The sequence below is a fragment of the Anopheles bellator genome, chromosome 2 (assembly GCF_943735745.2).
Source record: "Anopheles bellator chromosome 2, idAnoBellAS_SP24_06.2, whole genome shotgun sequence".
Lineage (NCBI taxonomy): Eukaryota > Metazoa > Arthropoda > Insecta > Diptera > Culicidae > Anopheles > Anopheles bellator.
In genome coordinates, this window is record NC_071286.1 from 51,596,147 (window position 1) to 51,620,923 (window position 24,777).

Sequence of the window (24,777 nt, forward strand, 5' to 3'; positions counted from 1 at the left end):
TTCAAAATTGAAGTTTGCCTTGTTTCGTACTAGCAAATGGCCGACTGGCTGGGCTTCGACGTTCGATCATCCTCGACACCCGGCAGGTGGAATATGTTTCATCCTATCCGTAGTTCATCGGTAGATTTTGGGGCGCTGGTTGAGTATGCTTACGGATGCAAATTTTGCCGTTGAATTACACGTGTATCCTTTTGCAAAAGCTATTGGGCCAAAAGAAGGAGTTCGGCTGACATTCGCTATTAGATGGACATTTGTGTGTGGAGCACGTAAATTGTTCGTATCGGTAAAATATTAGGATGAAACCGTTTTAGTCACATTTTGAAAATGTTCCAATTTAACGAGCCGTATATAGCCGAGTGTTTCAAGATACGCGCGCGCTCTGCTCGTACATTGATTCGTTTGCTACAGAAGCATGCACCGCACGTGTGTCGCTTGATGTTGCCCGAGAAATTTGGCTGGATCGAATAGAGTAATAGGCTAAAAATCGACTAAACTACTTCTTAGGATTTGGTACATTTAAGTAAAAATCAAAAACAAAAACATTGTGGCTTCAGCTGCTTGCAGAGGTTTGTACACCAATAGAAAAAACGTTAGAGAATTCGCGTGATGAGTGATGGTTTTATACAAAATGCAAAAAGAGTTTCAAACAGATCCTCGCTGCCGGAAATAGAGATACACATGGATGATGTCATCCGTTTAATTGCGTTGCAAATGTAACTTTTCGTTAGGAACAACCTTCAAAATACAAAAATTGGTTAGTTTTCAGTGTTACTATTTTGTTGGTTATCGTAGCTAGTATTCTTGTGTATCCCTGTTGACCAGGGTAGTGGTGTTGGATGGTGATGTGTACTGACAAGCTGTACGGGTATGTCGATGCTGGTGGTGTGGTGGTAGTAGTGACTGACTGTGGCGTCGTTTTTGGCGTGAACCGGGGGGGTGGCGTGTGGGTTGAACGGAAGAGACAATAAAACTAGCATATGGTGCAATACATACCGTCTTCGTGAGTGCGAACCGTGTACGGGTACGATCGAGGTCCGTCACCGACGGAGGTTCCAGCGAGGACCCAAATCTTGTACTCCGTCCAACGCTTCAGCTCGTCCAGGACGATGCTAGTCGAGTTGAGGGTCGTTACCGTGGCGTCGCTATCCGATCGCCCCACCTCGACGAAGAACACTTTATAATAAACTATGGCTCCATTCGATCGTTCGACCGGTGGTGGCAGCCAGGACACGTTGATAGTGGTGGGACTTGTGGCTTCGACAGTTACATTACGAGGCGGTGCGCCGGGTACTACGAGTTGTTCAATGGTCAGGAATTATTGTTCGTGCGGTACAACGGACAAATCATAGCGATAATGGGGAACCGAACGCATAAAATAAGAGAAAAGAAAAAAAGAAATAAAGAAATGAAGTCAAATATACTGTAACAACTTAATCTAAACTTAACATAAAAGCATTTAATACTTATCACAATAGAAACGCTTAGCATACGAATCAACCCAATAAAAGAAGGATTATGAACGTTTCAGTTTTACTAGAACGTCACGCGCTTTCAGCACAGTTCCATGAAACGTTTCATAAAACCATTGAACAAATATGCTAACAATTTTTTTTTAAACCAAAATATTCGAATCACCATTATGCATCAAGTAAAAAAAAAGAAAAAAAATTAGCATACAAATGAAAGTAAATTAAAAAACAGTGCATCGTTCGCTGGTTTTTTAGGTCTTTAATGGTTCCCTTGTTCGTTCGTTGACGTTGGCGGTCCTTTCTGTTCAAGAGTGGTGGTGGTGGTGGTGGCGGTGTGTGCTCTAAACCACGGAAGCACTACTTTTTCCAAACCTTTCGAAATTTGTATTGTTATGTAAATAGATGTGCAGTGAAAAGAATTCATACGGAATCGCTTGTATCATACACATTAAATGGTGCGTTTGGTACAGAAAGAATCAAAACAGAGGTGCTCGTTTGGTGCAGAACAGTTAGTTAGATATAAAAAACGACAAGTAAGATCGGAACGAAACAGTAATGCAGAAGAGAAACCAATCGATGAAACATTCAATGCGAGAAACTCAAACAAGGTGAAAGGTTGTGTCGTGATTGGATGGATGGTCGCGTAATCATGTGAAGCTGTTTCTCTTCGCGAAATACTTGTGCAAATATGCAGCAGATCAGTAAGCACTCTAGTTATACCCAGGTTTGGCAATGCTTGGCTGCAGGAAACAAGCGATAATATTGCGAAAAATTTCACTAAATCGACGAAAGTGGAATCGTGAAGGTCGGGATAAGTGGGACGATTCGAAGAGGAGAAAATGTGCTACGAAAAAAACACAGTTTACATCATGCAACGAATAATGCACAGAAAAAAACAGAACAAACAAACCGGTGCACGGTACAAACATTAGGCAGGAAAAGGCGCGCGTTTGGTATAATTAAATTAGCAAGTGCATTGGAACGAAAAGAAAACGTACGAAATTGTAAATTGTGGGTAAAATCTTTTGAAGATGAAAATGGATTAAACCAAAAAGGAATAAACAATAAATGGGAGGGTAAACGAGAAAGGCACACAACAAAGTTACAGAGAGACGCCAATTAAAGTAATAAGGTTGAAAAATTAAATAGCACCTAAAAGTCGAATGCAACAGAAACGAAACGATAGAGCGAACCGATGAAAGATGAATATTTAAAACATTTGTAGGCAATAAATAACGATGCAAATGTTTGCAGCACGTACGGAAATTGATGGGATAGAATCGCTCTTTTTTGATAGTGCACAGACTTCTTGCCTTATGGAACAATGAGGGCTAGCAATTCCTAGCCGCAATTGGGCATATGCCCAGGGACACTTTTTTCGTCACAACATCGAACACTTACATCGAAATTGTAACATTAATGCATAGCAGAATTGCATGAATCATGAAATGTTTCTTGTAACATAGTTTCCATGTTGCAATGCACCGTTTGGCTGTGGTCGGTGATTAGCCATCTTGGGAAGTTTCTCCCGCAGAGGTTCTGCTCTAGGTTCTGCAGATGAAGTTTAATACGGGAATGCCTGTACTCGGATGTAGAGGCAGAAATAAGTAATGGACGAGTATGTTACAAAGGTTCATTTGATTGCCATTTTCAAAGAAGAAACTATTTACAAATGGACAAACAATTGACATAATATAAATAATTGACAGTTCGCAGCAGCAAAACAATGCATTTTAAAAAATATGGAAAACAAAACTAGAGTGAAAAACTTAATATCGCCGAAGAGCGCGAGAAGAAAAGTAACGGCGGGGATGTTAATTAAAAACATAATTTAATGTGGCACAATGTGATAAAAATGCAACACGCAACTACCGAAATTGCATTAAATAAAACATGAACCAGTACGCAATGCAAAACGGGCGAAAAAGATACAGAAAAAAACAATATTCACGCACGGTTGCATGCGAAGAAACGCAAATGATTCATAAAATTTGATTGCCTGTATTTAATGAAAGCTATAGCCCGGCTCTAGAAGGATGCAGGAGTCGTACCGGTCGTGGGTCAGATTAAACCAACGGTGCCCGGGCGAGAGAGAGAGAGAGTTTCTGTTTTTTTCTCGCTACTTTCCATTTCCCTCACAATGAATGTGATCAGCAAAGGATGGCTGGATGGATGGATGGATGGGTGCGAATAAACCAGCTCTTTACTACCGGGAAGCGTGGCGCGAGCCAGGAAAGGGTATGGCCATGGCCATTGAAAATGCAAAATAATAATAACGAGAACTCGCGGATCGTTGCGAAGCCTAAGGCATAAGCACGAATACTATCGACACACTGGCAGGCGAGGCAAGCTAACGAAGAGTTATTATGTGCTGGGGTGGAGAGTGTTGGAAATGTGATAATGGAACTCGAAACGAAGAAGATGCGATGAAGGCGAACGAAATGAAACATCAAGATGTGAGCGCGGTGAACTGAGACACACGAGCGATGGAAACGGAAGAGAACGCAACGTTCGGAAGCGGAAGTGCGCTGCCCAAGCGGCCGCGTGCGCAGCTATGCGCGAGAACTGGCGGAAACAGGAGCGAGCATTCCGTGGGATGGAACCGAAAGCGAACAAAAAAATAAGAGCGAAAACAACAGAAAAAATTAAACACGAGAATTGTTAAACCATTTCTTTTTTGCACACAGCGCGCGGTTAATTAACGATTGCCTTTCGAGGCCCTTTCTGTTTCCGGCCGAGCCCCACGGCCGGGGTGTAGGCTTCCGATTCTTTACCTTCACCAAGGAGAACCGGACGGATTACGATGCTTAGTGCGGGGCAGACCTTATGCCCCCAACCAGCCCCCTGTTATGCCCACCCAACCGGCTTCTGGCGACCATTATCGGGAATGATCTCCGTTTCCTGTGCGCCAGGGCCCGATTCGGAAAAACGGATGCTTTTCGCTCGCTCGACCTCCGCACAGCATCGAAGGGCGCGAGCGCGATACCCGGGCGCCGCCCCAGATCCACTCCGCGCGAAGTTTGACTCTCGGAAGGGCTTGGAAATCGAAAAAAAGGAAAACAAAGAAAAAAGGACCTTCCGTTCGGTCGCTTCCTCCTTTTAATCGGACGCGAATTTCGCCGGACGCGGCGCGCGCCAGTAAAATGATGCCGCCGCCGCCGCTGCTGCTGCCGAGAATCGAAAGTTTATTTATCGAATATCATCCGGTCGGAGGGCGGCGAGGCCATTGGCCGTGGCTGACAACACAAAAGGGTGCTGGTAGTTTATGAAAATATCCCTTCCCTTTTTTAATTAAATTTTCAACAGCAACGGATCGAGCGGCTCGCACTCGCGCGCGCGCGCGAAAAGGCGAAGGAACCACGCCACGCCGAAACTCAAACCCGGGTTTTTTGTTAACGTTTCCAGGCTTTAGTAACAAAACAAAAAATGATTGAGCTTTTTTGTGGGGCGGGCCTACGAAAAGAAAACCCAACACCCCGATCACCCGCGAAAATCATGAACTCGAACTTTTCGGCAAACGGCACTTGTCGGACGGAGAAGTGAACCAAAACTCTGTGTGTGCCGACGGAATTGGTTCGACCTTTTCTTTTTTGTGGCGGGACGATTTATGCTCGACGGGCGGGCGGGTTCGCGCGGCAAGATCATTGTTCGATTGGCGCCCGAAGTCGCCACAGGAGCAACCCGATTTTTTCGAGTAGTGAGCACTTGTGATTATTTCCCCGTGTCGGTGCGTAGGATTTGCTGGAGCAACGAGAGCGAGGAAGATATAACACCCACCCACCCACCACCAGATCTTCCTTCCGCTCGTCAGTTGCGCACGTGGGGACACACTCGCGTGTGCCACGTGCTCCATATAGCTACATATTACACTCTGTGTCCGAGCCTCACCGAGCAACCGATCGCATTCAGCACACAACCCCCGGTGTGCGGAACACTTCGATCACCGTTCGATAGACGCAGGACATTCCGAATGAAAAAAACGAATGGACCAAAAAGGTGGGCGCTACATCGCACTTACCGTACTGCTTGGTGCGCACCGGGATCGGCGGCGTGGTTGCTCCTTCGCCTCGCTGCGATCTCGCCGACAACCAGAAGTAGTAGAGCGTGTCCGGGTAGAGGCTGCTCAAGGTGTAGGTCTCGGTGTTCGGTATGCGTCTGTGCGGGCGCGGGAAGGAAGAATTTTAATTTGTGATTAATATTAATACCTTGCTGGGTCCACCTGCCCGGTCGTTCGGAAGGTATTATTTTGCTCGCACCCGGAGGGCACCGCGTGGGTTGGGATGGGTTGGGTAGGGCCGAGAACATCATTTTCATAAAACACTGCCGCCGCTTCTGATTCCGAGCGTTTCGCGAGAATCACTCGATCCGGAGTAATGCGAAACGGGGCCGAAATGCCCTTTTCGTGCCCATACCTCGAGGCCATTTTCGGGCCGGGACCGTCATTTATTCACAGAAAGGCGGCGGGGGGGACCGCCCACTAATAGGGTGGGTGAGCGCGGGGCGAATGGACATCCTTGATGGCCGCCCACCGGCCGGATTCCGGAGAGTTCAGAAACCAACATTTTTGGGGGGCGATTGGTTTGATGAAGTCGACACAATTTGCACCAGTCCAATTCCCAATTCTTTGGGTGGAATGTTGGTTGCTGGCCGCAGCACGAACAACCAATTTCGTGTGGCTGGTGGTAAACTTGCTAAGTTACGACATGTTTCCCAAAAAAGAAAAACCCGCGGCAAACATGCGTTGGCACAGATTACGCGATACGCAATTTTAGTAGCGCGTCGCGCGCGTCGCACGATGTTACTGGGCAAAATTATCATAAACATCATAATTTGGCGATAATTGATGGGCTTCGGTAATTGTTTGCGGTCGTTCGCCACGCGAGAAAAACATGCTTCCATATCGACCGATTAACAAACAGTAAAGCCCGCGACAGCGTGATAATATTTCCAACCCGACAACATCCAACAACAAACTTGCCCAGCAAAACCTCAACAATGCGCGATGTGTTGGGTGGAGGTCTAATCGCGAATCAGCTACGGCGTGTGACATTTTGTGGTTTGGTTTATGGTAGTGCTAACGACGCGTATAACCGGGGTGCTAGTCGACTGTAACGAACCTGAGCACCTAGGCGAATCGTGCGGACGGACGTCAATCGGCTTGCGATGGCGACAAGAAGTGCGACATTGTCGAAAAATGCGTATCTTCAATCAGTGTTCACTTTCGCCTTCAATTACTGACTCTGTTTCTCTAGTAAACCTATTCTCCCACTTCTTCGGTTTTTCGATCTAACTGACCTTCCTTCCGAACCCTATGAGTTTAACTGTTCCTGTTAAATTTATTCACTCTTGAGTCAGCAACAAACTAAAAACCTTTTTGTAGAAGCTCTTTTACTATTCCCGTAATGTTAGAGGAGCTCAAAAATAATAAGTTCTTTTTTCCTCCACTATCTGTCACGTACTGCCCGTTTTCCTTCTTCTCTATTCCTTTTACATCTACTCTATGGCTACTCGGTTTATCGTTCTAGCTGTAGTTTTTGGTAAATCCACCAGGTGCGCTGGTGGACGTACCATGATATCCGTTTTGACGTAACAGTTCCTTTGATGGACACAGTCAATGCGTCAATAAGCTCAACAAGCTTTGAAAGCATTCAACACGTAATATAGTTAAGTTTTAAAGTCGGTTATTAAAGACGTAGACAAACTGTATTGAAACCTAAGATTAGTTTCGAAATACCGGCCAAACTTGCAGACTTGTTGAGAATGAATATGACCATCGTCAAAAGCCAGGTGAAGGTGGATGGTAAGCTCTCTAATCCCTCCGCTATCACACAGGGATTTCTTCAAGGGGAGGTCATTGCTTGTCTCCTATGCAACATAGTGGTGGAGCACATCCATCTCAGGGACTCAGGAGAGAAGACCTGAGGGACTATCTATTGGGCCTTTGAATTAAATCATGCGGTTTTAATTCGACAATTGTGGCCTACGGACAATTGTAACTACAGCAAAAAAATATATTACTACCATAATTAAAGTATTGTCCATCGTTAGCTACTACTTTCTTCCATCTTTCAGGTAATTCCCCGATTCCGTGTCGATAGAACTTCTTATTTTTAGGAGCGATCCACTCAGAGATCCTTTTTTCAATACTTTCATAAGAAGTGAGCCGCTGTGCTACCAAATCGTTACTCAAGCAACGGAACAAGTAGTATTCCGATGGAGCGAAATGTCTGGTGAATATGGCGAGTGAGCTAACAGTTTCTATCCGACATTTTCGAGATAGGTTTTGTAATTTCATTAGTAATTTTATTAGGTTTTCAAAGCTCACAGTACACCACACCTTTCATTTCCCACCGCACGTAAAAACGCATTCCCATTTGTAAAAAAACGCATGAATCTCTTGTAAAACCGTATGAATTAATTTAAAGTCGTAATACTTCAAGTCCAGCTGGAAGTGCTGATGAGAAAGACATTATAGGTCGAAGGCTGTCCAATGTAGCTCAGACTCTCAAAGGATAATGCTGAGGAGCTGAGGATAATCTTGGTCTACAGGTAAACGAAAAGGATGCGCAAGAGTACTAGCGGCCAGCAGGTCATTCTACAGATCTGAAGAAACGATTCTACAGGTCTTAGTCGCCTCCGGAGAGCAAGAAACTCAGATTGATATTTGGCCCCACATGGAGGGACCATGGAAAAGTCACTACAACAGCGAGCTGTACGCACTGTGCGAAGACCTTACTGCCTTGCAGCGTGTGCGCCTCGCCATGCTTAGGTGGGCTGGTCACGTCATGAGAATGGCGCGAATTACGAACCAGCCGGCCAAAGTATGCTTAGGCCAGATGGACAAAGGGAGCGCGTTCAGACAGACACAATAGTGGTAGTGTTTTGCCCTTTTTTGGCCACATTCGACGTTGGGTGCAAAAGTGTTTTATGCAAAAATGACTTGCTTTGTTTGGCATTCGAACAATAAACGGTCTAATTGCAGTCAGCGCACACAGGAGATGCACACAGAAGCGCGCAAAGACCGCCCAGAACGCAGTGCGAATCTCGAAACACTGGCAGCAGCAAAGAAACACAAACAAGTTGCAAATTAAAAACCTATTCTAACTCAAACCCCGGTCTAAGCCCGCATTGCAGGGCGCGACAAAGTAAAAATCAATACCAAACAGCAACGCGAAAAACCGAAACCGGCGCCCTTCCCCCGGGGGGCTCGGAAAAGGTTTCCACTAATTTTCCCCGCACACTCCTACTCGTTTCACTGTATGTGTGTGCCGTCCGCTCCGCTTCACTCTCTTTAGTGTGTGCGGTGTCAATATTATTCAATAATTTAAATTTCAAATTATCGTACGGCTAATGCCCATTCGCCAGAGCCAGAGCCGCCAGGGCCAGAGAGAACTGCGCGGGCAAAAAGCGCCGGCCAGAGTGTCATGAAGTAGAGACAGATAGGAGGTCGTGTTGACATTAGTTGGGCATCCCGCAGTGAACTGACAGATGATGACCGCCAGACACCGCCGGACGTCCTGCCAGTGGAATGGATATGCGCACCCGTGTGTATGCGTGTTTTGGTCTCTCACACATCGTGCGCCAGGAGTGGCGCTGTAGTGCTCCTGGTCCTGGTCTGAGTGATCCCGCGACTGTTATTGTTACAATTTTTTCGCGGTCTGGTATGATGAAACCTGGCTCCTCCGGGTCGCCTCCGGGACGTAGACGTGGTGTGGTTGGTTGAGCAGCAGCAGCAATAACAACGACCAAAACAAACGCTTCCACTAAACAGTTAGCAAGTGTACCACACACCCCCCATGGCAGCCATTGTTGTGTACGCCCGTTCGATGACCAGTTCTGTGGCCACGCCACGAGGGATAATGAAGGAAGTAGTGTGTTTATAGTATGCGGTGGACATCGCCGACACCGCGCTCTCGCTAAAGCACGGGGAACACACAGTAAATCCCGGCCAGGGGTCGCTCGGGACCAGCACTATGTAGGGGGTTGGTTGGAATGGAGTGGCCCGTGGGGGTGGGGGTGAAACATATACATACTGATGATGCTGCTCGTTTGCATAAGTGTCATTCCAGTAGAGTTCGTAGTGTACGATATTCTCGCCCGAGTGAGTCGGTCGGGACCATTGCAGGGTGACAGCTGTTTCGCCGACATCGGTTGCGCGAAAGTTGCTCGGTTGCGAGGGAACTCCTGTGGTAGGGCAAAAAAGAGAAAACAAAACCGGAAGCAATAGTGAGTGAGGGCGAACCTGGAATGGAAAAGCGACAAAAACGCAACCCCCAACACATACACACAATGCACGGAACGGAAAACCACTCGCAGTCGCTAAGTGCTGTGCGAGTGTCATCCCGCTGTCATTGAGCGTGGGAAATGTAGCCGACAGACAGGGGGCCGAGACTCGAGAGCCCCCCCCCGGTAGTTCGTGTTGCGGGGGCTTACTTATCAGCAGGGTCGGTGGCGGGATGGGTCGGGTCGGGTGGCGAATGAAGAGTGAAAACATTTGGCGGTAATTTGCATATGCATAAACATGTTGTATGAATGTTTGATAGGAAACAATTTAATTACATCGAGATTATCACCGGTTTCGATGACAATTCCGAAAACGCTACCACCACAATCCGCTTGTCCGCCGGTCTTGGGTTTTGAAGTGCGAAATGTCATTGCGGCCCATGAGGGCTTGTTAGGTCGCTATTTAGGCGGTGCGTTTTTATATCATTAGGCTTCGATTGGGAACGGGGCACATGGTTAAACGATAACAGTTTACGCGGATGTTGCTATTAGGGTTGGCCAGGATGTGCCACGGAAGCACTTTCGCTGATTGGAACCTAGATATACCGTGCCGGGTCTCGTGCCGAACGAACAGTATCGAAAGCAAATTTTTCGTCAACACATCAACCTCCAACACGGTCAGTTCGCTAGCATACTCCAATGTACAGGCGGGTTAAAAAAGCGTGCCTTTTTTCATTTGGTTGCTGTTGGACTTGAGAAAACACGTTTCGATTCACAAAATTTATGTATAAAATACGTCGGTCGTGGTCGGGTGTCGGAAATATGAAAAAATTCTTTCCAAAGCGGTAGGTCTTACACTCAAACGGTACCATATTTGAAAAGCTCATTTCATGTTAATGAGCAGAATTTGGGTTTAGAAAACCCACACGTCGTGCAAGAGAAGCCAATGCACCCAAAACGAGTGAATGTTTGGTGTGGATTTTGGTCTAGCGGCATAATCGGCCGCCGTATGAATGAATGAAGAAGAAGCCGCACTAACCGTCGATGGCGTAGACTATCGAGCAATGTTGGCTGATTGGTTCTTCTGCCAAATTAAAGCTGAGAACTTGGACAACATGTGGTTTCAAAAAAGTGACGCTACGTGCCATACCCGATCGATTGTTTGTAGAAGTGAAGTGAAGTGAATTGGCCTCCGAGAAGTTGCGATTTGACACCATGAGACTGTTATCTTTGGAGTGTGGTGAAAGATAAATGTTACGCAAACTAACCAGCAACCATTCACGACTTCAAGATTCAAATTCAAATGTCTATAGCCGAAATAGGTTACTGCCAAGCCAGCCGTGGAGGACATTTGACGAAAATTGTTTTTCATAAATGAATTGAAGAACCTTTCAAATAAAAGTTCAAGGGTCGAAAATTTTTTAGCCGTTACCACCCTGTAGAATCATACTACTGATGGAAAGACGTAATATGCCAGATTCGGGTTCAACATGCTAATGGAATCGTCATTTTGTTTTAAACTTATAGTCCAATAGTCAACAGGAAAAAAATGCTGTCTCTATTGCAGCGGTCGGCGAACGTCGGGTCATCATTGTCCACAGGGCAGTGCCGCGGTTAAACTTCAAACTTGTCACAGTTTCTGGAAGAGAAAACTATCTCTGCCAGCAAGACAGAAGTGTAAAGGGATGGATTTGAGCGCAAAGTTAAATTGAAATAACTTTTGTGTCGCGCCGGTGACGCGAAGACAATGGCCGTGGCATAACCTACGCAACTGACAAACGATCATTGCTCGGTCTCGAAAAGCTGCTCAAAAGGGCCAGCCACGCACGTACTCTTTTCGTGATGGACGTGGGCGAAGAAGCTGCCGGGTGGAAAAGTTTGCTCGCTGAATTGGTGTCACACGGTACCCCGCTAGTCGCTAGAAACTGTGCCGAGAGTTCGCCAAGCGCAGTGTGTGTTGAATGGTACGTGTCGGAGCGAATATCCTTTCTTCCAATCACAGTGATGCGGCACAAGAAATACAGCTGGCAGGCAGGCAGGATATCCGTGCTCGGTGGCACCAATGAAGGAGATTCGCTGTACATTATTAGTGACTTGCATCATGGGCTTCCGAAGTGAACAGTGCAAGATACAACATTATGAAACAAAAACCATTCCATCTTTAGACTTTCTTCAGTCGATTGCTGCAAACAGTCGGCGGCGCTCGTTGTCTGTTAGGTGATCTGCTTAATTTGCGAGTTGATTCCATTAAACCGTTTGCAACCCGCTAAGCGAAACTTTAAATCCGCGAGCTGCTGTCTTTCTACCCATTGGTTCAGTGTTCGAAACTATCTGCAATTGTAGGGGTTATGTTAAGCCTTATATTTACCTTGTTGGGCTTTAACTTGTACCGGGTTGGACAGCGGACCGGCACCCATGGAGGTGAACGCTTGCACCCGAATCGTGTATATGGCATGTGGAGTTAGCTCCGAGATCGTCGTCATGTCGTTGGTTTCCATCTGCGAGTCCCACGATGCCTCCGCTTGATTCGGGTTGGTCGTGTAATACACTTTGTATCCCTGCAAAATTTAACAAGCTTTTTATTAATCCATCTTCACACTTAACATTAGGATGCGATCATCAGCGTTGCCAAAACCTTGCAAACACAAGGACAAAAAATGGAACTGCATTAGAATAGCCGTCAGAAGCATCCTCCTAATGATCATATTAATCAACAAATCCATTAAACGTTCATTAAACTAGAGCCTTCACAGTAGCCGGCCGGCCTGTCGCCATTATCGGACGCACGCATCACCAACGAAAGCAGCCCATGAAGTCTTTCGGTTGACCTGTGATGGCCATCGGTGGTCATGTAAAATTACACCAAATTGCATTAATAATTCACCGTTAATTACGCTGAAACATCTCATAAATTATTAGCAACGTAAATGTGAGCCCTTGTCGAGCCCTTGTGAGCCCACACGTTCGATACAATAATTGATAGTTCGTTATCTACCGCGCGACGCGCACGTGATAGACTTTGGGCCGGCCAGTCTTTTCGCTGTCCACGCTGGTAAATATGCTTACACATCATCCCGTGCCATCCGTGCTTCGGATAGACGACGACCACTTTCATTAGCAGTAAAATATTGCATTATTTAATTTCAATTGCTCCAATTTCCGGACGAGCGGTTAGAATGTCATACATTCCTTGTTTGCGTTTGGTGGGAGTTCCTGAAATGGCTGAAAAAGCGTATTCCTTTTCATTTCGTTTGGCGTGGTGCCTGCCAAAAAAACGCGCGCCAGAAATAGTCTGCTAACGTAATAGACAGGGTGTTTGAGCGAAACGTTCAACAGCTCACAATGATTGTTTGGGTAGAATTCGGGTTCTAGCTCTGTAGAAGTTTTCCAAATAACAACGAATGTTATGTACGTTTTACTGAACTGCAAATAAATTGCGATGGGAAAATAATTAAACAATCCAGATTGCTCACGAAGCCGTTGAGTGGGTGACTGATTCAACGCAATGAAAATTGGCGGCTATATTTAATTCAGTACCATTCTATACAGTCAGCAAATTCAATTCGCCGATACAATCAAACACTTGTGTGTCAACCCATCTATAAATATCCAACGCAAGCATTTTATCGCCCCATTTAGCGCATAGAACATGCATTATTGAATTTGAGTGTGACAACGATTGGAAGTAATGCTTTGTCTTGTGGCCATCGCTATTTTCGTACGCGCACAGCACACAGCTTCTGTGGCACTCTCATAATTCTGGGGATCCTGCCCTCTGCAGTACTTACAGTCACTTGTCCATTAGGCGTCTCAGGTGGTTCCCATGTAATGAGCATTGTGGACGAGCTTAAAGGTTTCACCTCAATGTTTCTCGGCGCGCTTTCCATTTCTGTAAGTAGTCGTTGTTGAGGGGGGAGCGAATGGTAGATATTAAGGAGTTTCGAGGTTCAGGCATCTGGGGCATCAAACGATACAGAAGAAAAGCAAAACTCTACTCTGCCAGAAATGACACTGGTTCAAGGGCGATGGCGAAGCGACCAAAGTGATTTGATGTTGTGTAACTTAAGGGATCTTTTTTAAAACTAACTACAATGAACTTGAATACTTGTGGCATTTCAAATATTTTACGATCAACGCATGGTTGCGATGCGGTGGCGAAATGTTTTTAATAATGTTAATTAGAGCATGCAAAAGAAGCAAAATTTGGCAAATTGTGTGGTAAATGCATTTTTCTGTTTTTTTTTTACTATAATAACGCTGCATACATTGTAGTAAATATAAGATAATTAGTAATCGCAGCAAAATTTGCTCGTTTCAGCTTTGGTTGAAGAGTTCAGTTATTAGTTTTTAGCTTACAAATCGACAATTTAATGACACAAAATTTGAAATTTTCGGATTTGTTTTTATAAATGGTTGAAGTTTCGACAATAGCCTGACAATACAAAAAAAACGTGATCAAATGTCGATAGAAAGTGTTGCGAAAAGTTTTAATTCATTAAATTTATTTCAAATATTAAGTCAAATAGTTTATCCTAACTTTACTGATAAAAATATGGCAAAATAATATGGAAAAGCAATATCAAAATGGCTACGACTACGGATCCAACACACACCAGAAGATACACGAAAGTTTCCTAAGAGCTACCGGATAGATCCACCGCAAACCAGATAACACAATAGATTAGGGAGGTTTGAAAATATTGTGCGACAAGTTGACAACCGATAATATTACTGGCTGGGGGTTGCTGCTGAGAACGACCGTTCGGAAGTTCGGAAAACGGCAGCAGCACCACAGTGGCAGACACGCCCGGGGCCGTGTTTATGGACGATGAAGTAAAATATACAACTCGAAACGATATGCACACAAACACATATAAGGATTTCAACAATTGACGGCGAAATAAAAGATTCACGAATGGCAGAATGGATGAAACAGAATGAGAGAGAGAGAGAGAGAGAGAGAGAGAGAGAGAGAGAGAGAGAGAGAGAAAGAGAGATGCAGAAGAGGTAAAAGTAAAACAAAAGCAGAGAAAAACGGCTGTAGTGAAGCAAATCCTTGTCCCGGTCTCGAACAACGGGGCCAAAACTTTGTGAAACTAAAATAAAAGTTGCTATCCATCGTTGAATTGAATATTTCCAGCAGAAATTTTCAGCCTCTCCTTTGGCGAGGTCCGACTTCAGATCCTTGTCCAGGTGGGCAGCGGTAGCAGCAGCAATGCAGAGCGCGGTAGAAAAGGTAAAAAACGAAGAGAAACACTGCGAGTACCGTCCGTCCATCAGCGTGACAGAGATAGAGGGTAACGCGGAGCGATTTGCAATGTGGCAAAAAACGTTCAACTGGCAAAAGTACATTTTCCTGCTGCTGCATTATGAAAATGGTGCAGAACCGATGGGACCCGGCAGCGCTGTTGGTGAGAAAATGGAACATATTCTGCAAAACAGTCGACAATACAAGTCGTCCTCGCTGGGCGGGAACGGGAACGGGACGGGTATTGACAATGAAATCAATAGAACAGCAGCAGCAGCAGCCTGCTGCCAAGAACTATGAACGACAGATCGAGCGCCGCAGGCACGACAGAGGCCACGGTGGGCGAAGCGTTGGGAGGCGCAGCATAAAACGAAGATGAACCCAGAGCATGGCGGAGTGCCGCTGACAGTGCCTAGACGACGGCGGCGGCGGCGGGGAAGAGCGATTCTGTGGATTGTATCGTTGGAAAAAGTTCTTTGCATCGCCCAAAGCTTATCTGTTGGACAGTTGCAAAGTGAAAACTTTGCCATCCGGCATCGGTTCTCGATTGGAGACGCAGAGGGCGGCACCGACGAGCAGGGCACCTGCAACGTCTTCTCGTACAGTTGCCCTAAGTGCTTCGTAAGGAAAGGTCCTGGCGGGCAGTGGCAAAACTGCTGAGCTGCGAAGCGTACGGAGACGTACTTTTATGTGCTTACTTCACGTATCAACAGCAGAAAGGAACACAAGACTATTGGTACTACTACTACTACGGCTACTACTACGACTACCCGACAGCTTTCTTCGCGAACATGTGCCTAAGCTGGCAGCATAAAACAAAAACAAAACAAAGCACGCACGCACACACGGAAACTCGAGTAGATGCTGAAGCAAAAGTGCGCCAAGAACCAGGGGACGACAAAAACGAAAACCATTCAAAAGAACAACCTACGTGGTGTCTACAGGAACAAAAAATGCTTGCACGCATTTAAAGGGGACAATGTCACAACCACCTGACAGTCTACAGGTACAGATTTGCCAGGAAGGAAACCGGTTCGCTTCAAATCCTTTCTTGATTGAATGAAATTATTTGTTCAACTACGTAAACATATTTTCGGTAAAGCTCGACAAACTGCTCGATGCTGTTCCGAAACTGGGTTGAAGTATTCTGATGATCGCTAATGGTCATACACCGTTCAGCTTTGTACCTTCGACTGTTGAAGCTAATTAATTACTAGTTGATTACTGTTGCACCATTAAATTCAACACAGTCAAGGTACTGGCGTTCAGCAAGCTCTTTGACTCCTGGCAAAACTGTAGCTTAGACTACGAGGGTGACAATGGCGAAGCGCACGGATAATTTCAAATTTGCTACAACCTCTGCTGCAAGATCGCCTCGGACCGCGATATCAACTTGGTGCGCACAACAAAACAACAAAACCAAAACGTGAGATAGAGACAGAGGGTTTGGAGCCAAAAATAGGTAACATCTACAAGAGTGGTAGTAAATGGATGATGGTTTTACTTACTGGAACCTCCATAGACGGAATCGCCTATACATTTTTTGGGCAGAGCACAAAAAGGGGATGAAAAAAGGTTCAATGTTATGAGATAAAATTTTGAAAATCTTCGTTAGCGTCATGGCGGTGCCGTGGTTAAAACAAACCAAAACAAAAACACGGTGCGAACCAAACTATTATACAGAAACACAGAACTCAAACATTGTGTCTACTCTCTCGTGAGGGGTCGTGAGGCGAGAGCTACGACAGATGGCTAGGAAAAACGGTGCAAGGTTTATTGGAGGAGGTGAACTTAGAGTTAAACGAAAAATCGAAACCCAAAACAGCATGTCTAGAGCATTCGAAACACGGGACAGCAGTTTACGAATCACGCGCTCTAACGCAACCAACCACGCGCTACCAAAAACAATAGTTTTCGCTTTGTTACACGAAACAAAAATGCCTGTCTGGTGTGTGAGTGTGGCGTACAGTGTTCGTGGCAGGTTGGGTAAGAAACATTACAAAAACATAGCTAAAAATTCGCAAACGCAAAAAACCTGTGGTTCGCACAAAAAAGATGGGAACCATTTTCGTGACACAGACACTATCCCGACTACCGAAATAGGACGGATAACCGAAATGGGGCAAAATCTACCATCCGAAAAACCCAAAAACACGGGCAATCTAAACGCTCGCAGTCTCTCTCTTGTGAGATGAGCGCATGATGCTGCTGTGGGGGTTCATAGTGCGGCTGGTGACAAGACAAGACGAGTGTGTAGGGTTGCCGAGCAAAACAGATAACAATTTGCGCAACTCGCAGTTCCATTCGCAGTGTGTGTTTGTGTGAGTGGTTCAGGGAGCAAACTGGAGTGTGGTGCAGAATGCGGGAGCACTTTTACCAACAACAAAAAAGGGGAAAAACCAAAACGAGAACAGCATTCGTGGGGGCAGGAAGAAGATAGTGTGTTCATATTCAAATTCGATAACCAAAAACCAAAATTCACTTTTCACAAGCAAAACTTTTCCTTTTGCACTTACATTCCGTTTGGCCGCAAGTGTGTGAGAGCGGGTCGAGAGGCGTCGTCGTGCATTCAAAATCCAAAGCAAAATTATGATTGTGGGGGTCGCAGCAAAGCGACGAGCACGCAGAGCGCAGCGCAGCGCGTTTATGGCGTGTGATCGGCATCGGAACGGCGACAGTTCCGATTCCGGTTTATGGCAAAACACAGGATTTTTGGTTGACACGAGAGCAGCACGAGAGTTGGGGCGTAGTTTTTATTTGGGATGTGTGGCGCATGAAAAAAGTAACGGGAAGAAAACGTTCGTCTAAGTAAAACATGAATGGAATGACCTGAATGGTTAGACGATGTTGTTGTGTAGGGTGCGCTTGGAGTGAATGGTTCCGGTACACAGTAGATCGCATAACGTTTTATGAGGCTGCGATAAGTTCACGAATCACTTGGCCATTTATGAATCAATAACAATTGATACATTCGAAAGTTTTGTGCAATAATGGTCCAAACGTTGTTGACCGCATCGTAACTAGCTTAAACATTTAAAGTGATATCGATATATCAAAATAAAGTAAAACAACGTAATGCAATAGCGTGTTATCGGACGAAAGACGAAAAACGAAGAACACAGGCAAGGCTTTCGGTGGAACACACCGCGAATGCTCTTGGGACTAATTCCGAACAAACGCGGTATGCAAACATCACTGAACATCTTATTATTTCGTCTCGAAGCAAAATTTGCGCAAAGCTCGTTGATGTGGAAAAATCATCCCACTCCAGCGTGTAGGAAAACAATCGCAACATTGACATTAATATACCGATTTATATGCCGACCGATCCCGCGAGACAAGGCCGGTCGACGTCCCGCGGCGGGATACTACGCACCATTTCCATTGTTTTGATAAAAATCTCTGGGCAATAAAGCAAATTATCTTTCATCAATTCTTGCCCCCAAAAAGCTGACCGCCGAATGGCCCACACATACAGCAAGGTTCATTCATTTTCCTTCTGTCGTAGCCTCGACAAGCCCTCGTGCTATAAACATTCCATACGCGAAAACTTATTTTCGAGCATCACCGCCGTACCGCCAGGATTTATTAAGTCCGGGCGGCAGAACCAATCTAAAGGGCACTTACACTGTACTGTGTGTATGCTCTCACGATCGCTCCGGATGGAAAAGGAGCGCTAGTGACATGGCTTACGCATCACCCCGTGAAAGCAGCGGTCCAAACTGGTGACGAGGTTAGGCAGTGGAGAAAGCATAAAAAATAACGTGACCGTGGCTTTCGTTTCTGTTATTCCGATCCGAAATGAAAGATAAACTTCACGAAGGTCCGTCCGCCAGATGGCGTGTGGTGCTAGCGCCGAACGAAATGTACTAAACCTGCACACGCGGCGCGTTCGTTTGCAATCGCTCCGACATGCGATCTCCGGATCCCGGGACCACCGGCCCGCGGTCCTCTGAAAAGCACGCAGGAATGTGGTAAATATTATGATATTCTTCGAATAATAGTAATAACATTATGCTCGAATGGGCCGACTTAAAAAAAAAAGAGGCCACGAATCCAAAGGCCACTCTCTCTCTCTCTGGGGGTTACCCGAACGCTGAGGCTTGAATGCCTCCGCGCACCACAATCACCGTCGAAGGTTCGATGCCCCGCCACCCCCCCAGTGGCCCTATTCGCACAAATCAAAACATCTAGCCGGTCCGCTTCGGATCAATCAGGCCATCATCATTTCATCGGTGCCACGGGAAAAAGAAACGAAAATACGAAAACGAAAACGGGTTCAAATATTTGTTTGTACGATTGATTGCGGTTTTCCGAGCAAAACATGCGTTTCTCCGATAACAAGGACGAAAGTTAAGACCCTCACGTGCAAGAGAGAAAAAATGAGAGCAAGAGAGAGAAAGAATACAGTTCGCGTGCGTATCCGTTGATCAAGCATATCGATGGCCGTTTGTTGGCCGATGGCTGGTTTGTTTTCAAAGTTTTCCGTTTCGCCGTCATTTTTGCCCCGAAACGAAACGCTTGATTTTTGTCAAATAGAGCCACAGCCGCCACCACCGCCGTGTGGCCATCGGTTTGGCGGCCACGATGTGCGTGAGAAATACGTGTCGACTTTCGTTTTTTGGTCAACACTCAATCGACCAGCGTAGGGCGACGAAAAAAAAAGTCTCCACTGGGAAACATTATCCGGCGCGAGTGGCAATACACGGACTGCGCGCCATCAAACGGCGGTTGTCGTTAGGCGGCCCCATCGAGAGTGATCCGCCACCGCGGGCGCAGTGAAGCGTACACAATTGCAAGAAATGAAATAAATATGGCCCAAATGGCGGCCACATACCGCGGCAGCTCCGAGGAGCGATAAAAACGCAATACGCAATCAATAAAAATTCAATCGACGCAGCGCGCGGGCGTCCTGCTGCGTTCCTGCTCGCGGCCACTCAGCAGCCGGCCGGAACCGGAACCTGGCGCGCGTTCGGCTGCTGATTGAAAATGATTCACGGCGATGCGTGGGGTGGCACCGGTGGCACTCATTGCTATTACATTCACTTTTAATGAAGATAAATTGCAAAAATAATGAATAATTGGCTGCAAAGTGATTGATATTTAATGAAAGTAGGCCTCGATGGCCGCCGCTTGGTGGAAGGCTCGTGCGGCTGTAGTTTCGGGGCCACTAATGCCGGAACAGAACGAGGCCACCATGCGAGAGGCTGTGGGAGCGACCGTAATGCGGCAGGCCGCTACCGAGGCGCACCGGCGATTGACGTTGGTTGATTCCATCTCCTGCCAACGGGGAACACTGCCCCCCGTGGAGCACGTACGCGAGAGCTTGGCGTACGGGGGTTGGAAACTAATATTAATATACGGGCATTTATACGCACCATGGGGCGCCTTGTGTTTGGAGCCATTACATTCGCTGAGCAACGTCCGGATGATCTACCGGATGGGCTCTAGCGAGGCACAAGTTGCACCCGTATTTGCCCTCGAACCCTGCGCCAGCATTGCGGCACAACGCGTAAGTGGCGTAATCGTGTCCACAGCCTCACCTAAGTGCAACAAAAGACACATTCGGGTCGGGCAAGACGGGCCCGTCTTTCTTCCGGCAATTTCAACGGAGAGTGTTGTTCGATTAGTATCGCAAGTTAGTGAGGTGTTAGTGAGTGAGTGAGTGAGCTGGGTTGGGTTGCGAAGTGTGCGAAAGACCGGAACCCTCCCCGGGTTGGGAACGCAACCACCAATTGCTGCTGCACCAAGCTTGAAGTATACCTGTCTCCCCGGTAGTCGTGGTAGCCGGTAGTGACGGTGGTCCCCGACCGATGTTGTTCACGGCGATGACGTAGAACTCGTACTCGGTGTACGGACTCAGCGTGCGCACCACGTAGAACATGGTAATGATGCCACTAATCTCGCTGAACGCCTGTTTCGCGCGAGCCGCAAAAAACCGCCACGTGTATCGTCGTGTGTTCGCGCCATCAAAAACGAAACAGAATGCATCGAAAAAACCATTAATAAAGTTGTCAATTATGTTGTACGGGCGTACACTTGTCAGTTTTGTGATCCGATATCATCCGGGGCGTTCCGGGTGAGTGATTGGATCTTGGAAAAATGATCCACCAGCCGCCTCCCGGCGGGGCCGATACTTGCCTGGTTTGCGTTCTTCGGCTTGTACTGGATGACGTAGTACTGCAGGTCTTCCGGGCCCTTGTAGGACCACTCGAGCCGCACCTGCGTGGCGGTTACTTCCGATATCGTGACATCCGTCGGGGCGGCTGGTAGCGCTGGAAGAAATGGCCAGAGGAAAATGATTATTTATCCAACACGATACCCGCCCACCGATACAACGAGATTGCTTTTCACTTACACTGAACTTTGACCAGGGAGGTAGCTTCGATGACACCGAGCGACGACCGGGCGATGCAGGTGTAATTAGTGCTGACTCGTATGTTGCTCAGTTCCAGCACGTTGCGCCCCACCGGGACGTCGTTTTCCGGTGTCAAATCCTGATCGACGCCCATGCGCCACTTGACGGATGGCATCGGTGAGCCGACGGCGACGCAGGTCAGCGTCAGGTTCGCGCCCAGCATGACCTCGTACACGGGTTCGGGCGGCCGCGAGAAGGTCGGCGGCACCCGGCGGACCTTCACGTACAGGGGCGTCGGTTTCGTGTGCTCCGTGCCGACGGAGTTTTCAGCGACACACTCGTACTTGCCCATGTCACTTTCTTCACTGTTGTCAATCTGTAGGCTTCCTGCAATGAGGGGGAGAGAAACCGGAAAGCGGATCAGCAACGTGGTAGGTAGCCACCGTGTAGCACCTAGGACCCCGAGATCGAGTTGATCGATTAAACTTGCTTCCTTCCTTGGGCCGGAGGAGAGTTTTGGTTAATAAATTATACATCCACCTCCCCGGGGGAGTTCGTCCACGCCCTCTGGCCGTGAACCGTGGGCCAGATCAGAAGCCAGATCGGCTCGGGTCCCGGGTGTGATTTATTTTGGCGTAAATCGAAACGTCAATAAGCACCGTACGAGTAATCCGTGGCGAAACCCAGTGTTTCGGGGGAACCACGTCAGAACCATTTTGTAGTTGAATGAATGGGAACAGGTTTGGCTGATACGTATGATGAATGTGCCAATGGGTTTGGGGAAAAAAAAATCTCACCACGTAGTAGCGTAGTTGTTTCAGCAGGGATTTGGCGTTTTATCCGGTGGTTCAACTTTTTGCTGTTAATAAACTAAAATAAATTCACTGATGCGGCAGGACGGCTGAACATGTTCAAGACGAACACGAAAATGTCGTAGTCATTGAGCTAGCATTCTTTACAAAGGTGACTTGATAAATTTCCAACCTTGAATAAGCCAACCTCAACATGACGATGGTTGCACTAGTAAATGACACTTAGTGAGTTTGACTGTCAATCTAGTCTAATCTAGTTGTCAGTTACTGAAAATAAAATTTCAGCCACTTTGTTCCACCGAATGAGAGTGAGAGATAGTACACGTTGTTAACAATTTAAAAGAACGTGTTGGTCACATATTAAATCAACAATTAAAGACGAGTAAGCTGTGCATTGACTTCCGAATTTTCGAACGTTGCCATCACGTTGCGGTTGCCATGGCGAAAATCCACGAATTACGGTTTAAACTGCTTAATCATCCGTCTTATTCAACAGATCTAGCCACAAACGAGTATGTTTGGTTCTTCATCTGAAAAATTGCCCTCGGAGGAAAGAGTTTTACGTCAAACGAAGAGGTAATTACGTTCGAGAACGATTATTTTGAAGAGAAAGGTACTGCTTTTTCGAGTACCATTTGGACGGGTTACAACAATTGGGGCATCGCTGGGAAAAGTGTGTAGGTGACAAGAATGTTGAAGGTGAAAATTATTTCAAGGAATGTTTTCAAGACACCTTCGTACATATTCAGTAGCCGGACACGAAGGATAAATCCATGGTTAGAAAGGAGAACACTATTTCTAAAAGATCACTATTGTCTGTTCTATTTAGGTAATGATGGGATTGAACATATCAACTCATTCGATTACTTCAAAAGATCTCTTTAATAATTGCTTCAGCCACAAAAAAATTAAATTAAGCATATTAAAGGACTAGGATTGTGTAAATCTCGTCCTGGTTTGGGTTAACTAATCCTTTCCAAAGTTTTTATCGCATAAGTTACTCTTCTACAATGTGACAGGATGTTCCCGTAAATTGAAGCAGCAATAGAAATATTCTAATCAAAATCTAAAGGATCTACCGAACGGACTAGCCTGCGTCGTTGAACCTTCATCAGCATAGTAATACAATATCATTGCATAGACCATCAAGTTTGAAACTTTACTACAGCTAGTAGTAGTAGCCAGGGGCACTGTTATGTGACAACTGACTCAAATGTCAACTTCGTTCGTGAGCACGTTAATGACCCCGGGCGTACGGTGATATTGTTCCCATCTTTGCTACAACACCCGGCCAGGGTTGTTCACTTTGCGCCCTGCGGTGGTCGTCAGAAAAAGTTTAAACATCCTAACTTTGGCAAGTAACTGGGCGCTGGTACTGTACTGTAGCAACAGAACCATCGGCATAATTGAAACCTAATTCTGAATAAGAGAAATGGTTTTAATCCTCCGCGTCCTGCGTTACGAAGCAAGCGGCCAAGTTGGACGATCGGCCATTTAAGGTGTCTGCCCGGTGCTAAAAGCGTTACGCGAGAGCTGCTCCAGCACAGCTGCTCTTGATAGGGCGTACCGTGGCTGCCGATCGTCGGGGGACATCATACCCATTAGATTTACTTTTTTCGCACCGTTTTGCTACAGCTCATACGGAGGACCCCGGATCCACCACCGGGGGGACCCTACACATGGCGACCGTGACGGTCGCATTTTATCACAAAACGGGCGCTCCACAGCAGCCGAGGCAGAATCGCTGGCTGGCTCGCTGGCCGGTTGTGGGATTTTTTATCATAAAAATTCATAATTTATGTGCTCGAGGAAAATTTATCCGTTATTTATGCATGGGATTTTCCCGATGTGCTAAATGGGGGGTGCGCCAGAAAGAAGAACCCTCGCGACAAACGCTAACAGCAAAGTTTGCGTTCGGTTTCGGCGATGTACCGAAATGGAGAGAGAGAGCGCAGCGTTTGCGGGCTCCAGGTTTGGGGTCACTTTCGGTAAAGTGCGCCTGGTCTAGCGCCGGCTCTAGCGCAAGGTGTCCTCTCGAGGAGTTTATGGACGCTTTGCTACCTTTCCACAGCGCAGCATACACCTCGCCGTTATCCGGTGGTGTGTCTTTGGGACGGTTTTTAATCACAACGTAAACCGCTTTCGATCGTTGAAACGCGTGGTTGAAGGCAAGAATTGAAGCGTTCCGGCTCTGGGTCACAGCAGCTCCAGTCAATAGTTTTCCTTCCGAATTAAGTCACATTTGCTTTTTTGACACTCCAATGCACACACATTTTTGGCCGACCAAAATCTCACCGTCCGCACCGGAGGAGGGTTGACGGTGCCCGGGGCACATCCGAACGATGTAAAAACTATGTTACTCACAAGACCCGGGCCCCTGTTACTTTACAACACCGATCAGGGTCCTGTCGGACCCTCCCAGAGGGTTAGTTCGCCTTCAATCAGCCCGTACCCGGGGCGTCCGGGTCGCTCTATTTACTGGGCATCATGCTGATGCTGCAGGACCAGTAGGGATGTTTTCTCAGTTCCCCTTCCCGGTCCACAGGGTTCTTGGGCTTGATTTATGCTCTCTCTCTTGCGCGCGCTGTCTGCCAACATCGTTTCCGTTCGGTGTGGGTCCTGCTGCCGCTTCCGGCTTTTGCGGTTCTCACAGAGAGACCCGAAAAT

General features: G+C 46.7%; 1 protein-coding gene across 2 annotated transcripts in view; it reads right to left on the minus strand.

Moving 5' to 3' along the window:
* LOC131206872 (tyrosine-protein phosphatase Lar) overlaps positions 1-24,777 on the minus strand; it is a 73,703-nt gene that overhangs the window by 23,093 nt on the left and 25,833 nt on the right. Inside the window, exons 5-12 of one of the 2 annotated variants that reach the window (XM_058199456.1) lie at positions 21,299-21,685; positions 21,082-21,215; positions 20,704-20,854; positions 13,481-13,581; positions 12,061-12,250; positions 9,503-9,653; positions 5,488-5,624; positions 994-1,290 (exon numbers count right to left, since the gene is read on the minus strand). In XM_058199456.1, the coding sequence (XP_058055439.1) occupies positions 994-1,290; positions 5,488-5,624; positions 9,503-9,653; positions 12,061-12,250; positions 13,481-13,581; positions 20,704-20,854; positions 21,082-21,215; positions 21,299-21,685 (1,548 nt within the window). The remainder of the gene's footprint in view (positions 1-993; positions 1,291-5,487; positions 5,625-9,502; positions 9,654-12,060; positions 12,251-13,480; positions 13,582-20,703; positions 20,855-21,081; positions 21,216-21,298; positions 21,686-24,777) is intronic. The other variant, XM_058199457.1, reaches the window with a different exon arrangement.